The sequence below is a fragment of the Erythrolamprus reginae genome, chromosome 4 (genome assembly GCF_031021105.1).
Source record: "Erythrolamprus reginae isolate rEryReg1 chromosome 4, rEryReg1.hap1, whole genome shotgun sequence".
Classification (NCBI taxonomy): domain Eukaryota; kingdom Metazoa; phylum Chordata; class Lepidosauria; order Squamata; family Dipsadidae; genus Erythrolamprus; species Erythrolamprus reginae.
In genome coordinates, this window is record NC_091953.1 from 72,993,531 (window position 1) to 73,009,059 (window position 15,529).

Below are 15,529 nucleotides of genomic sequence, written 5' to 3' on the forward strand. Positions count from 1 at the left end.
AGGAGGAGTTGCTATTATAGCCAGGGAGAGTCTTTGCCTGCGTAGGCTCATTGCTCCAGAGGTTGCGGGTTGCGGGTTGCGAGTCCCTTCTGGTGAAGTTGGACTTAGGGGTTCAGGTGGGCTTGTTACTCACGTACCTGCCTCCCAGCTGCGTGTCAATAGCCCTGCCTGTGCTGCTCGAGGAGGTGGCCCGGTTGGCGGTGGAGTTCCCCGGACTTATTGTCCTGGGTGACTTCAATCTGCCATCACTCGGTGGTTCCTCTGGACTGGCACAGGAGTTCATGGCCACCATGACAGCCATGGACCTGACTCAAGTAGTTCAGGGTCCGACTCACGAGGGTGGGCACGCACCCGATATGATATTCCTCTCTGAGCAATTGAGTAATGGTCTGAGACTAAGGGGCTTAGAAGTGTTGCCTTTGTCATGGTCAGACCATTTTCTACTGCGGCTTAACTTCCTGGCTCCAATCCTTCCCCGCAGGGAGGCGGAACCGATTAAGTTGTTCCGCCCCAGACGCCTGATGGATCCAGAAGGTTTTCAGAGGGTGCTTGGGGTTATTCCAGATACACTTGTTCACAGTTCGGCAGAGTCTCTTGCTGAGGCCTGGAATACGGCTGCGGCAGGGGCTCTTGACCGGATTGCACCGTTGCGACCTCTCTGCGGCACTAGACCACGTAGAGCTCCATGGTACAACGAGGAGCTCTGGGAGTTGAAGCGCCAGAAGAGACGTCTAGAGAAGCGATGGAGGAAGAGTAAGTCTGAATCCGATCGAACACTTGTAAGAGCTCATATTAAGACTTACAAAGTGGCGCTCAAGGCGGCAAGATGCGCGTATCATGCCGCTTTGATTGCATCAGCGGAATCCCGCCCAGCCGCTCTGTTTAGGGTAACCCACTCCCTTCTTAATCAGGGGGGAGTTGGGGAGCCCTTGCAGAGTAGTGCTGAGGATTTTAACACGTTTTTCGCTGATAAAATCACTCGGATCCGAGCGGACCTCGAATCCAATTGTAAAACAGAGTCGACTGACAACGAGTCAGTCGAGGTGACTGGGGCTAAACGTCTTTGTCCACCTGTCTGGGCAGAGTTTGACTTTGTGTCACCTGATGAAGTGGACAAGGCCATTGGAGCTGTGAGTTCCGCCACCTGTTTACTGGATCCGTGTCCCTCTTGGCTGGTTTCGGCCAGTCGGGAGGTGACACGGAGCTGGGTCCAGGAGATTGTCAACGCCTCCTTGGGGAGGGGGTCCTTTCCGGCCCTTTATAAGGAGGCACTTGTGCGCCTCCTCCTCAAGAAGCCTTCCCTGGACCCAGCCGTGCTTAATAACTACCGTCCAGTCTCCAACCTTCCCTTTACGGGGAAGGTTGTTGAGAAGGTGGTGGCACTTTAACTCCAGCGGTCCTTGGAAGAAGCCAATTATCTAGGTCCTCAACAGTCTGGATTCAGGCCCGGCTACAGCACGGAAACTGCTTTGGTCGTGTTGATGGATGATCTCTGGCGGGCCCGGGACAGGGGCTTGTCCTCTGTCCTGGTGCTCCTTGACCTCTCAGCGGCTTTCGATACCATCGACCATGGTATCCTTCTGCACCGGCTGGAGGGGTTGGGAGTGGGAGGCACTGTTCTCCAGTGGTTCTCCTCCTACCTCTCCGGTCAGTCGCAGTCGGTGTTAGTGGGGGGTCAGAGGTCGACCTCGAGGTCTCTCCCTTGTGGGATGCCTCAGGGGTCGGTCCTCTCCCCCCTGCTATTTAATATCTACATGAAACCGCTGGGGGAGATCATCCATGGACATGGGGTGAGGTATCATCAATACGCCGATGATACCCAGTTATACATCTCCACCCCATGTCCAGTCAATGAAGCAGTGGAAGTGATGTGCTGGTGCCTGGAGGCTGTTGGGGCCTGGATGGGTGTCAACAAACTCAAACTCAATCCAGACAAGACGGAGTGGCTGTGGTTCTTGCCTCCCAAGGACAATTCTAGCTGTCCATCCATTACCCTGGGGGGGAATTATTGACCCCCTCAGAGAGGGTCCACAACTTGGACGTCCTCCTCGATCCACAGCTCACATTAGAGAAACATCTTTCAGCTGTGGCGAGGGGGGTGTTTGCCCAGGTTCCCCTGGTGCACCAGTTGCGGCCCTATTTGGACCGGGAGTCATTGCTCACAGTCACTCATGCCCTCATCACCTCGAGGCTCGACTACTATAATGCTCTCTACATGGGGCTACCTTTGAAAAGTGTTCGGAAACTTCAGATCGTGCAGAATGCAGCTGCGAGAGCAATTATGGGCTTCTCTAAGTATGCCCATATCCCTCCAATACTCCGCAGTCTGCATTGGTTGCCGATCAGTTTCTGGTGACAATTCAAAGTGTTGGTTATGACCTATAAAGCCCTTCATGGCACCAGACCAGAATATCTCCAGGACCGCCTTCTGCCGCACGAATCCCAGCGACCGGTTCGGTCCCACAGAGTTGGCCTTCTCCGGGTCCCGTCGACTAAACAATGTCATCTGGCAGGACCCAGGGGAAGAGCCTTCTCTGTGGCGGCTCCGACCCTCTGGAACCAGCTCCCCCCTGAGATTAGGATTGCCCCCACCCTCCTTGCCTTTCGCAAACTCCTTAAAACCCACCTCTGCCGTCAGGCATGGGGGAACTGAAACATCTCCCCCTTGCCCATGTTGTTTTGGTGTTAGATTGATTGTGTGCTTGTTTTTTAATATTCTGGGGTTGTTTTTAATGAATTTTTTAGCTTAACATTGTAATTGGATTGGTGGTTATTGGATTTGTTATTATGTATTGTTTTTACTTTGTTGTGAGCTGCCCCGAGTTTGCGGAGAGGGGTGGCATATAAATCCAATAAATCTAATCTAAATCTAAATCTCTCTGGTAGACTCCTCTCAAAAATTCACAGGTACAAATTTCAGACACACACACGTTTGAAAATTCAAAACAATGTTCTTTATAATGAAAATTCACTTAAACTAAGCCCTCTTTTGGTATAGCAAAGAGCACTCATCTCCAAACAAACTGGTAATTTGTACAAGTCCCTTATCAGTTCTTTGATACTTAGCTTGCAGCTGTGAGGCAATGCACAGTCCTTTTTTCACAAAGTGAAACACACTTTGCTCTGGTTTAGTTTCAAAGCGGGGAAAAATCAGCACACAAAAAGTCAGTCAGTAAAGCAGTCACGAAACACAACGATCAGATAATCCTCTACAATGGCCAAACCCACAGGCTGCTATTTATAGCAGCCTCACTAATTACCACAGCCCCACCCAACCACAGGTGGCCTCATTTTCGTTGATAATAATCTCTCAGTTGTTGTTGCCTATGCATCGCTCTCCGCATGCATGGCTGTATCATTAACTCTTGTTCTGAATCCAAGGAGGAGCTAGATAATTGATCTTCTTCTGAGCTGTCTGCCACACTCTCCTCCTCCCTGTCAGTCATGTCTTCTTGGTCAGAGGAGCCTTCATCAGCAGATTCCACCGGGGGCAAAACAGGCCTGCAGCATGTGGATGTCTCCCCCACATCCAAAGTCCTTGGGGCAGGAGCTGGGCCAGAGCTAACCACAACACTATCTATCTATCTATCTATCTATCTATCTATCTATCTATCTATCTATCTATCTTTCTTTCTTTCTTTCTTTCTTTCTATTTAATCTATATATGCCTCAATTGATGTAATTTTATTGGTTTCCATTTTTATAAATTATCAGTAGCCACTGCATTTTCCACTCTCGACTTATAGTTGAGTCAATAAATTTTCCCAGTTTTTGTGGCAAAAGTAGGTGCCTTGGCTTATAATCAGGTCGACTTATAGTTGAGTATATACGGTACTTTTTCCCACCTTAAAAGAGAATGAAAGTTTGGGTTGTCTTACACACCAAATGTAGCTCCTCTCACCTGCTAGCACCCACCCTTTGGTCTCCAGCAATTTACCTCCTTGCAGCAAGCAGCAAATTGCAAATAGCCCATTTCAGCTTCAGCACAGCCTGATTAGCATAAGCAGTTGATTCTCTGTTAGATCAGCCTCCCTAAGTTGTTTCAGACTGCTGCCTATTGCAGTGTGGGCTTCCTACAAACAGGCAAATTGCTGGGAGGCAGAAATTTTTCTTGTGCTAATCAAGCTGTGCTGAAAATGAAACTAAAGCAGACTGTTTGCCATGCTGGGAGGCAGAATTATTGTGAGTGTTTTATTTGTCTTATTTTCTTCTTTATGTCCTTTTGTTGTCAAATTTCTGTCTAGAATCAACAGTTAGCTGAAATTTTAAAATCATTTCACTAACTTAATTAAAATGTTACCTGAAGGAAAATAAAGAGAGGAGAAAAAAGTTTTACATCTAACAAATTGCGTGCTGGATAACTGATTACAATAGCTGCTTACTTTAGGCAAAGAAAAAAAACATAAAACAGTTCCAAATTGGTAAAATTTCATATTATTTCCCATATCCATGCACTAGCATATATCTTGTTTTCCTCCCCAAAACAGGTAGGTGTGTCAGTTCCCTAACATGATAGTGCCATTCAAATGGAAAGATGAGGGAACCTGGGGATAAACTGTATTTTATAACCTTTATCCTGGTGCCTAGACATCCTGGAATATTTTCACCTTTTGTGGAATGAGGGCCATGTGGATTGCCTCAGTTTGCTAAAAGTGGAAGAAGGCCCTGGAAAAGGGTCCTTATCTGTTTCTCAGGAAGGATGTTAGAATAACGTTTTCACACCTGTGGATTGGATAAATCCATATCAGACTGGAGGGAAGGATTCTAAAGACCTATTTCTAACTGTATAGTATTGGAGGGAATTTAGAATCTGCTTTGCCTATCACTTCTTCTCAATAAAATTTTCCTTTTGAAATACACAGTTTCAAGAGTGTACATCATTTAGACCAGCTGTGCAGGTCAATTTCAAGAACTGGCCATAAGTGTCCATATTCAGTCCCATTACAATTTCAAATGGTCACTGAATGAATGATAATTAATCATGGATTACGTATAAACCTCTCCTCTCATTCGCTTATGGTATCTCAGTTATCACATCCTCTAATATAGATAGGGTCTGTGTATGTAAATAATAATAAAGTGTATACTCCTAATTAATATGCACACACACTATATTACTATAATTAGTAAAAATTACAATGTTGCTACATTTTTGACTGAGTTATAGTTTTATCTTACAAATGAATTTCTGATATTTTAAAGGTATGCAAAGGTCTGCCTGAAAAAGAGAAAGAAATTCAATGTATGTTAAATAACTCGAATCAATTTGAACAACAGTTAAGTCAGCTAAGATTGTGGCTTACTCCCATCAAGGATCAATTGGTACTATACAATCAAGGGGATCAACCTGGAACTTTTGACATTAAGGTAATGTTTAATTTGGATGTTTTTCTAAATATTTATTTATTACATTGTGAAAGCCACTTAAAAATCAATTATTTTCTTTATAAAAAAAAGTAGTACAAGACACAGTGATGCAGTTATGAACAGTTATTTAAATGTTGTGTAATTATCAATATGTATTATTTGGTTATTTCAATTTTAAATATACATGTTAACCATGTTCCACTTATATTAACTATAACTAAATAGAGAAATTGGATTCATTTTATTTCACCTTATCCCAGTTAGGCTAACCCACAAAGTATTAAAAGTATCCATATATCCAATATTACCTTCAGAATTGTAAGCTAAATATCATTAAAATGGATAATCTGTGAATTAACCATTGAGGGCAAAAGAAGGGAATGACAGAGAATGAAGTGGCTGGATGGAGTCACTGAAGCAGTCAGTGTGAGCTTAAATGTATTCCTGGGGATGGTAGAGGACAGGAAGGCCTGGAGGAACATTGCCCATGGGTCAGACACGACTTTGTGACTAACAATAACAACAAACCAATTGTAAAACTTAAATTGTATGAAAATGTAGAGGGTGCATTTTCATAAGATATTTTGATTTTAAAATTGATGGACTTTTTCACAGATGGGTTTACATATATGGTATATGTTCTGCCTGACTGGGCTCAGGCAATGCGTAACAGTCCAAGGAAAAGAAATCAAACACACACGTGCTCTGCTAATCAGCAAACTTGTATTAGATAAACAAAAAAGGATTACTCAAAAACAGTTCTTAGTGTCCGAAAACAATGATAGTGCAAGGCTTACTTCAGTCGCATACAAAAACACAGGAAAAAACAAACAAAGACAACCTGGAATGAGCCAAGACGTTTCGGGAGTCCTTTTGAATCTTTGGAGCAAACAGCAAGTCCCAGAGTTTTCACCTCCCACTTGTCTGAAAAAGCTTGGTTGAAAACTCCAACGGCACGGAACAGAAACTTCAGAGCAGGAACCACAAAATAACACAGATAAACAGCCACAGTTTGCCTTGGCCTTTGTTCCCTTTTATCCCTTTAGCCCTCATTAAGGGAACCACACCCAGCCCTCAGTATAAGAACCACACCCAGCCCAGGTGCTCCTAAAATGACTTGTAATACTCCTTAAAGCGATCCCTTCTTTGCATAGCTCTTCGGCTTTAGCATTCACTTTGTGCCGCGTCTCTCCCATCTGTGGGAGCAACGGCTGGCCCAGGCCCAAACACAACAGTATATACACAAAGATATGTGCAAACCCTTCCCCCCCCCCCATATAACTTATTTAATTCTTCCCAAGTTTATTTCCCTTCTTATTAGCCATTATACTTTTTGTCTTTTTTTTAAGCTGAAGGGCTCATTTTTAAAATTCCAATATAAAAATTTGAATTTCCTCAAAATTGTGTACACTTTGTCTTTCTTGTCATGTAAAGTATCTTGCAGTCTTATAAGAACTTTCAGGCTCTTAGCACAGAGGTGGGTTCTAAAAAATTTGCTACTGCTTTGTGAGCATGGCTTATTTTGTGGGCATGGGTTGATGGTCCTGTGACTGGGTGGGAGTGGCTTGGAAATCATGTGACCAGGTGGAAGTGGCTTGGCAGCTATGTGACCAGGTGGGCATAGCTTCATGGTTATCTGATTTGGCAGAGGAGAATTGGTGGTTATGTGACTGGGTGGGTATGGCCAACTTAATGTCACTCACATAAAGGGGTGTCTCACCTGGCCCCTCCCATCCCAGTCTCAGATTGTCACACTCAGCCTCAACAAATCTACAGTTCTATAAAAATGTTGTTCACCTTTTTTCAACTTTATAATCTACATATTATAGATGTACTTTCATGGACCACTGAAAGGAGGAAATTACTTACATGCTTTGCCCAAGAGTGTGATATGCATCAGGTTTTTAAAGGGCTGCCAGAAATAAGGGGGCACAATGTATTTTCCAAAGCACCAGAAGGCAAAACAAGAAGCAATGGATGGAAACTGAATGAAGAGAGAAGCAACCTAAAACTAAGGAGAAACTTCCTGATAGTGAGAGTCAATATAAAGCCCTAAATGGCTGGGCCATGGGAATTGCCAGCTGAAGCAGAGAGTGAGAATGAGGGAGAAAGTGACCTGAGTAAGCCTGAGGAACCACTAGATGGGGCTGATATGACAATGGGGAAGTGGTCCCAGTCGGAGGATGAGGAAGACATTCGAGTAGAAAGTCAGTGGATAGACCCTCGCTAAAGAAGGTTGCTCAGAAGGCGAGAGTAGTTGCATAGTAAAAGATATTAGTGTATTTGACTGAGCCTCTTTGTAATATGATGTCACTTCCAGGAGTATAAAGGCAAATGATCTTGGGAAATTGGGTGCGGGGATTCAATGTCGTGCAAGGGAAGAGATGTGAAACTGAGGGTGTGCTTGAACAAGACTTTAAAACCATGATTTCTGCCACAATAAGACTCACTTCTCTGCTGGATGCTTGTTGTCAGGACTACAATGAGCAGAATTATATGCTTAAATGATAAATGGACTGTGTTATCTAGGAATGCTGAATTAGGTTGAGTTTGGTGCTTTTCCTGGACGTTGTTGACATTTAGCTCTAAAGATAATACCCCTTTCTTCTTAGCCATTTAGAAACCTGCTTTCATTATGTGTGCTTATATCAATAAAGAGTTGGATCTATTCATAAAATAAATGATTTTTGAGTCAAGGGTTTTGATCTGAGAGCTGTGCACAGAACAGATTGAATCCCCACCCACTCAATCCACTGTGCAAGCTTCTTGACGTCATTTATTTATTTTTTTATTAGATTTGTATGCCGCCCCCCTCCGAAGACTCAGGGCAGCTCACCACATAACAATAACACAATGCATTACAAATCCAATAGTAAAAATTTAAAACCAATTAAAAACATTAATAACATAACCAATATAATAAAATCCCAACTACACAATCATACACATTCAACCCAGTTCATCATACAATAGAGATTGAAAACATAACAAAGGGGGGGGTAATTATCCCCACGCCTAGCGACAAAGGTGGGTCTTCAGCATTTTACGGAAGGCGAGGAGGGTGGGGGCTGTTCGAATCTCTAGAGGGAGTTGATTCCAGAAGGCCAGGGCCATCACAGAGAAAGCCCCACCAGACAACATTGTTTAGTCGACAGGATCCGGAGAAGGCCAACTCTGTGGGACCTAATCGGCCACTGGGATTCGTGCGGCAGAAGGCAGTCCCGGAGGTATTCTGGTCCGATGCCATGTAGGGCTTTATAGGTTATAACCAACACTTTGAATTGTGACCGGAAACTGATTGGCAGCCATGGCACAAATGCAAGCCGATATCCAAGATCTTCAGCAGATTGTAGTAGCCTTTCAAAACCAAATAACTAACTTGTGTTCTGGTTTCTGGTAGAAATTCAGTAAGCACAAATAATTTTTATCAAACACATTATTTCATAAACAAAGAAACTCCATTTTATTTTCCTCTTTTCCGGCTAGACACACATTTCATACTGGCGTATCTCTCCTGGCTCTGTTATCTTTCTTAATTGCATTCCTTACATTCCTTCTCCTGTTCTGCTAGACAAGATTTATTTCGTAAAATCATGCTCACTAAAAAACAGCAGACGGACAGTTAATCACACAGAATACTTGGCTTACTTGGAGAGCGGCATAGAAAATCAACATCTTTTTGTTAGGCAACGTTGAAACTCCACCCTTCTTCTTCACTAGTCCCATGACGTGCCAATTACCTCACTCAATTATTTAACCTATTCATCTCCTTAATATCTTCTTCCAGACCTTTGCTCTCTATGTTTCTGAATTCTTCTGAATTTAGGATTAACCCAGTGTGCCTCTAATTCTCCCTCACTAGATCCTGAACTCATAGCCCCATCCTGTGGCTGGCCTCCCACCTGTTCTACTACCTGTAACCCCGCCCCCCCCCCACTACTTCATAAACACTATCTGAATCTGAGTCCTCAATATCTTCATCGTCCTACAACTGATCGAGAGTATGTACAACAACTTGCAACAGCAGATTCCACCACCCCTGATTGCTGCATCCTCGCTTCCTGTTGTGCCTCTAAGATTAAAATGCCACCTGGCCTTGCCTGAGAGATTCAGCAGAGACTGTTATAAATTCACTCCTTTTCTGAACCAAAGCCATTTGTACATTGCAGCATGCCCAGACAACTTTATTCATGATATGAAAGTTGCTTTTATCCTGATTTTGTTAATTGCGCCAGCGGCTAAAACAACAAGGCCCTATTCTACAAGATTATGCAGGGTTCTGCCAGTTGATGCAACATCAGTTTGCTGACCCCCTTTGCATCCAGAATACCACCAGACAACTACATCAGATAAGACAAGGTTCCATATGTGTTGCTCATTACATAGCCGAATTCCATCATTTAAGTGCTCCCCTAAATTGGAATGAAGGGGCTCTGATGGAGGTGTTCCAAGATGGATTGTCTGCCAAAATCCTGACTGAGCTCATGCACTCTGCTACTCCTCCTATACTCAATGTATTGTACTAGCACTCTTTTGGCATCGAAGCCAGAATGTAATCTACCCAGGCCTGTCTGATTAGACAACAGATGCCAGTTTTTGAGGACAACAGACCAATTCCTGCTCCTCGCCAGGGAATCCAGGTCACACCTGTCAATCCATCCCTCCCTGCACCAAGATGTGTCTTCCAGTTGCTACCTGGATATCCTGGGAATTGTCCAGCACCCAGCACCAGAGATGAGTTGATGGATCTCAGTACCACCAGATCTCGCCTGACTGAAGTTGAGAAAGTCAGACACCGAGCTGAAGTTTGTGCCTGTACTATGGAAAAGTGGGTCACTTTGCCATTGCTTGTCCCCAGAAGAGATATGGTGCTGCAGTTCCTATTTCGGTTCCAGCCCATGGCCCAGCTCAACAGTTCCAGACAACCCTGCCAGGAAACGACCAGAGCCTGGCCTAACAGAAACATTACATTGGGCAGGCACCAAGCTGAGTTCCAGTTCTACAGATGAGAACCTTGAACTCCCAGGACACCTGATACCAGCAATCAAGGTAATTCTCAAGAACCATATCCAAGCCCTCCCAGCCCATGCCTTGATGGATTCAGGAGCCACGACCAATTTTATGGATGAGGCCTGTGCTCATCTCCAAGCTATACTCTTATGGCCAGTTAAACCTCCAATGATAGTCGAAACAATAGATGGGGTTGTATTGTTGTCCGGACCCATCAAATTTATGACCCAACTGGTACGCCTAGCCATTGGACAACATGGCCATCCAGTTTTATGTCACCAAAGGACTTCATTTTCCCTTAGTCCTTGGTTTAGCCTGGCTGAGAACCCACAATCCTCACATCTTTATTTATTTATTTTATTTTATTTATTAGATTTGTATGCTGCCCCTCTCCGGAGATTCGGAGCGGCTCACAACAACAAAACAGTACAAATCCAATGGTTAAAACAATTTAAAACCCTTAATATAAAAACAACCAATCATACATCTCATACAAGCCATACGTAAAGCGAAAATGGCCCAGGGGAATCAATTTTCCCATGCCTGATGGCAGAGGTGGGTTTTAAGGAGTTTGCAAAAGGCAAGGAGAGTGGGGGCAATCCTAATCTCCAGGGGGAGTTGATTCCAGAGGGTTGGGACCGCCACAGAAAAGGCTCTTCCCCTGGGTCCCGCCAGACAACATTGTTTCATCGATGGGACCCGGAGAAGGCCAACTCTGTGGGCCCTAACCGGTCGCTGGGATTTGTGTGGCAGAAGGCGGTCTCGCAGATATCCTGGTCCGATGCCATGAAGGGCTTTATAGGTCATAACCAACACTTTGAATTGTGACCGGAAACTGATCGGCAGCCAATGCAGACTGCGGAGTGTTGGAGTAACATGAGCATACTTAGAGAAGCCCATGATTGCTCTCGCAGCTGCATTCTGCACGATCTGAAGTTTCCGAATACTCTTTAAAGGTAGCCCCATGTAGAGAGCAAATATTGAAAATATCATCATAATTGGTCCGATGCCATGAAGGGCTTTATAGGTCATAACCAACACTTTGAATTGTGACTGGAAACTGATCGACAACCAATGCAGACTGCGGAGTGTTGGTGTAACATGGGCATACCTGGGGAAGCCATGATTGCTCTCGCAGCTGCATTCTGCATGATCTTAAGCTTCCGAACACTCTTCAAAGATAGCCCCATGTAGAGAACATTACAGTAGTCGAACCTCAAGGTGATGAGGGCATGAGTGACTGTGAGTAGTGACTCCCAGTCCAGGTAGGGCTGCAACTGGCGCACCAGGCTAACCTGGGCAAACGCCCCCCTCACCACAGCTGAAAGATTGTTCTCTAATGTAAGCTGTGGATCGAGGAGGATGCCCAAGTTGCAGACCCTCTCTGAGGGAGTCAGTAATTCCCTCCCCAGGGTGATGGACGGCCAGATGGAATTGTCCTTGGGAGGCAAAATCCACATTCACTCCGTCTTATCAGGGTTGAGTTTGAGTTTGTTGTGGTCCCAGAACATTACTTCCTTTCCCAACCTGCAATGCGTGGACCACCTAGGCCAAATCTGCGCAGCCCAGATGCCAGCTCAATCTGACATCACTTTGCCGGCCAAACATTTGGACTTTGCCGATGTGTTTAGTGAAAAAGAGTTGGATCTATTGCCTCTGCACCAACCTTATGACTGTGCCTTTGACTTACTACCAAAGGCCAAGCTTCCTGGGGGATGCCTTTACTCGATGTCAGAATGTTGTTGAGAAAGTGGTGGCGCTCCAGCTCCAGCGGTCCTTGGAAAAAGCCGATTATCTAGGCCCTCAACAGTTGGGTTTTAGGCCCGGCTACAGCACGGAAACTGCTTTGGTCGCATTGATGGATGATCTCTGGCAATATTTGTATTTGTCAGTGGTTTATCCTCTGTCCTGGTGCTTCTTGACCTCTCAGCGGCTTTCGATACCATCAACCATGGTATCCTTCTGCGCCGGCTGGATGGGTTGGGAGTAGGAGGCACCGTCCTTCAGTGGTTCTACTCCTACCTCTCCGGTCGGTTCCAGTCAGTGTTAGTGGGGGGTCAGAGGTTGACCTCTAGGCTTCTCCCTTGTGGGATGCCTCAGCGGTCGGTCCTCTCCCCCCTGCTATTTAATATCTACATGAAACCGCTGGGCGAGATCATCCAGGAGCATGGGGTGAGGTATCATCAGTACGCTGATGATACCCAGTTGTACATCTACACCACATGTCTAGTCAACGAAGCACTAGAAGTGATGTGCCGGTGCCTGGAGGCTGTTAGGGTCTGGAAGGGTGTGAACAGACTCAAACTCAACCCTAATAAGACAGAGTGGCTGTGGGTCTTGCCTCCCAAGGACAATTCCATCTGTCCGTTCATTACCCTGGGAGGGGGAATTATTGACCCCCTAAGAGAGGGTCCACAACTTGGGCATCCTCCTCGATCCACAGCTTACATTAGAGAACCATCTTTCAGCTGTGGCGAGGAGGGGCGTTTGCCCAGGTTCGCCTGGTGTACCACTTGTGGCCCTACCTGGACCGGGAGTCACTGCTCACAGTCACTCATGCCCTCATCACCTCGAGGTTCAACTACTGTAACGCTCTCTACATGGGGCTACCTTTGAAGAGTGTTTGGAAACTTTAGATTGTGCAGAATGCAGCTGTGAGAGCAATCATGGGCTTTCCTAGGTATGCCCATGTTACACCAATACTCCGCAGTCTGCATTGGTTTCCAATCAGTTTCCAGTCACAATTCAAAGTGTTGGTTATGACCTATAAATCCCTTCATGGCATCGGACCAGAATATCTCCAGGACCACCTTCTGCCGCATGAATCCCAGCGACCAGTTAGGTCTCACAGAATTGGCCTTCTCTGGGTCCCATCGACTAAACAATGTCATTTGGCGGGACCCAGGGGAAGAGCCTTCTCTGTGGTGGCCCCGACCCTCTGGAACCAGCTCCCCCCAAAGATTAGGGTTGTCCCCACCCTCCTTGCCTTTTGTAAACTTCTTAAAACTCACCTCTGCCATCAGGCATGGGGGAACTGAGACATCTTCCTCAGGCCTGTATAATTTATGTCTGGTACGTTTGTGTGTATGTCTTGTTTTTAAATAAGGGATCTTCAAAGTGCACCCAGAGTGCAGCCATAAAAACATCATAATCCCTCATCACTGAGTAATATTCATTATGGAGGCCCACCATCACTCAGCTGCAGTACCTTTCAGAGCCATGGTGATGCATCGTATCTTTGCCATCTCAGTAGGGAAATCCTCCCTATATTCTTGCATGTCATTCTATACTTGGGTCAGGAAAAATCCCAAAGCCTTGGGATCCCCACTTACTCCAAGCAGAGAAACCTTTGAAATTTGACACCTGTGGAGAATTATCCCCCTTGTGGCGGGGCTTAGACTTTTGCCACTGCTGGTGTCTCTGCCGACTGCTTCTGACAGCGAAGCGTCTAAAGCAGATAGTGAAAGTGAAATGGGATCCTCAGAGAGGGTAATGACAGACAGCCCATTAGGTAATCACCCCATGAGTGATTCATCATCATTATCATCACTGGATTCGGAAGGAGAGACATTCACTGGTATGCGCAGATGCAGGGCAATGTCTAGGAAAGAGCAACTACGTAAATACTACAGGAAATAAGGGAGATCACCTGTGGCTGGGTGTAATTAGACTAATTGGGGCTGCTGTTAAATTGTCAGCGTTCTGGCCTCTGGGTGTAGAGGTTTATCCGTTCGGTAAAGGAGGACGTGTCTTTTGTATCAGGCGTCTACAAGGACTCTCTTTGAACTGTTTCCAGGACTTTTGAACTAAATCATAGTCAAGTTTGTGACTTTGAGAACTCTTGAAGGAGAGTGGATGTGACGTCTTCACAGCTGCTAGTTATCTGCTTTGTGTTTTTTTCATTGTTCTTCACAGCATTCAAGGTTTATTGATTGATTGATTGATTGATTGATTGTTAGAGTTGAAAGGGACCATGAAGGCCATTGAGTTCAACCCCTTGCCCAAGCAGGAACCCTATAGGACACCAGTCAAGTGGCAGTTCAAAATGTCCAGAGTGTTGGAGTTCACAATGTCCGCTGGTAGGTTGTTCCATTGGTTGATAGCTCTGACCATCAGGAAGTTCCTCCTTATCTCCATGTTGAATCTCTCCTTGGTCAGCTTCCAACCATTGTTCCTCGTCCAGCCCTCTAGTGCCCTGATAAATAAAGTGATCCCCTCCTCTCTATGACATCCCCTCGTATACTTGTAGACTGCTATCATGTCCCCTCTGGCCCTCCTTTTCTCTAGGCTACCCATGCCCAGTTCCCTCAATCTCTCTTCATTAGTCTTGGTTTCCAATCCCTTAATCATCTTGGTTGCTCTTTTTTGCACCTTCTCCAGAGTTTCAATGTCTCTTTTGAACTGTGGTGACCAGAACTGTATACAGTACTCCAGGTGTGGTCGGACCAGGGCGTAGTAGAGTGGTATTAAGACTTCCCTGGTCTTGGAGTGTATTCCCCTGTTGATGCAGTTTAGGATTGTGTTGGCTTTTTCAGCTGCTGCTGCACATTGTTGGCTCATGTTTAGTTGATTGTCCACCAAGACTCCGAGGTTTCTTTCACAGTCGCTACTGCTAAGAGGGGTTTCTCCCAGGTTGTATGTGTGTCCAGGGTTTTTTCTGCCTAGGTGAAGGACTTTGCTCTTGTCGATGTTAAACATCATTTTGTTGGTGTGGGCCCACTGTGTTAGTCTATCTAGGTCTTTCTGTAATTTGAGCTTGTCTTCTAGGGTATTGGCTACCCCCGCCAGCTTGGTGTCGTCTGCGAATTTGATCAGTTGCCCTTCTATTCCCTCGTCCAACTCGCTGATGAAAATGTTGAAGAGCACAGGGCCCAGGACTGAACCCTGTGGTACCCCACTGCCTACGTTCTTCCATGTGGATTTGGAACCGCTGAGGACAACTGGTTGGGTGCCGTTGGTCAGCCAGCTATTGATTCATCTGCATGTGTTGTAGTCTACTCCACTTTTTTCTAATTTGTTGATTAGGAGATAGTGGTCGACTTTGTCGAAAGCTTTGCTGAAGTCTAAGTATATGAGGTCCACCATGTTGCGCTGGTCTACTGATTCGGTTATGGTGTTGAAAAAGAATATGAGATTGGTTTGACATGATTTG

General features: G+C 45.3%; 1 protein-coding gene across 1 annotated transcript in view; it reads left to right on the forward strand.

The window, feature by feature from the left end:
- LOC139167142 (dystrophin-like) overlaps window positions 1-15,529 on the forward strand; it is a 1,540,372-nt gene that overhangs the window by 779,974 nt on the left and 744,869 nt on the right. The window contains exon 45 of the mRNA XM_070751563.1: window positions 5,203-5,367. Within this exon, the coding sequence (XP_070607664.1) occupies window positions 5,203-5,367 (165 nt within the window). The remainder of the gene's footprint in view (window positions 1-5,202; window positions 5,368-15,529) is intronic.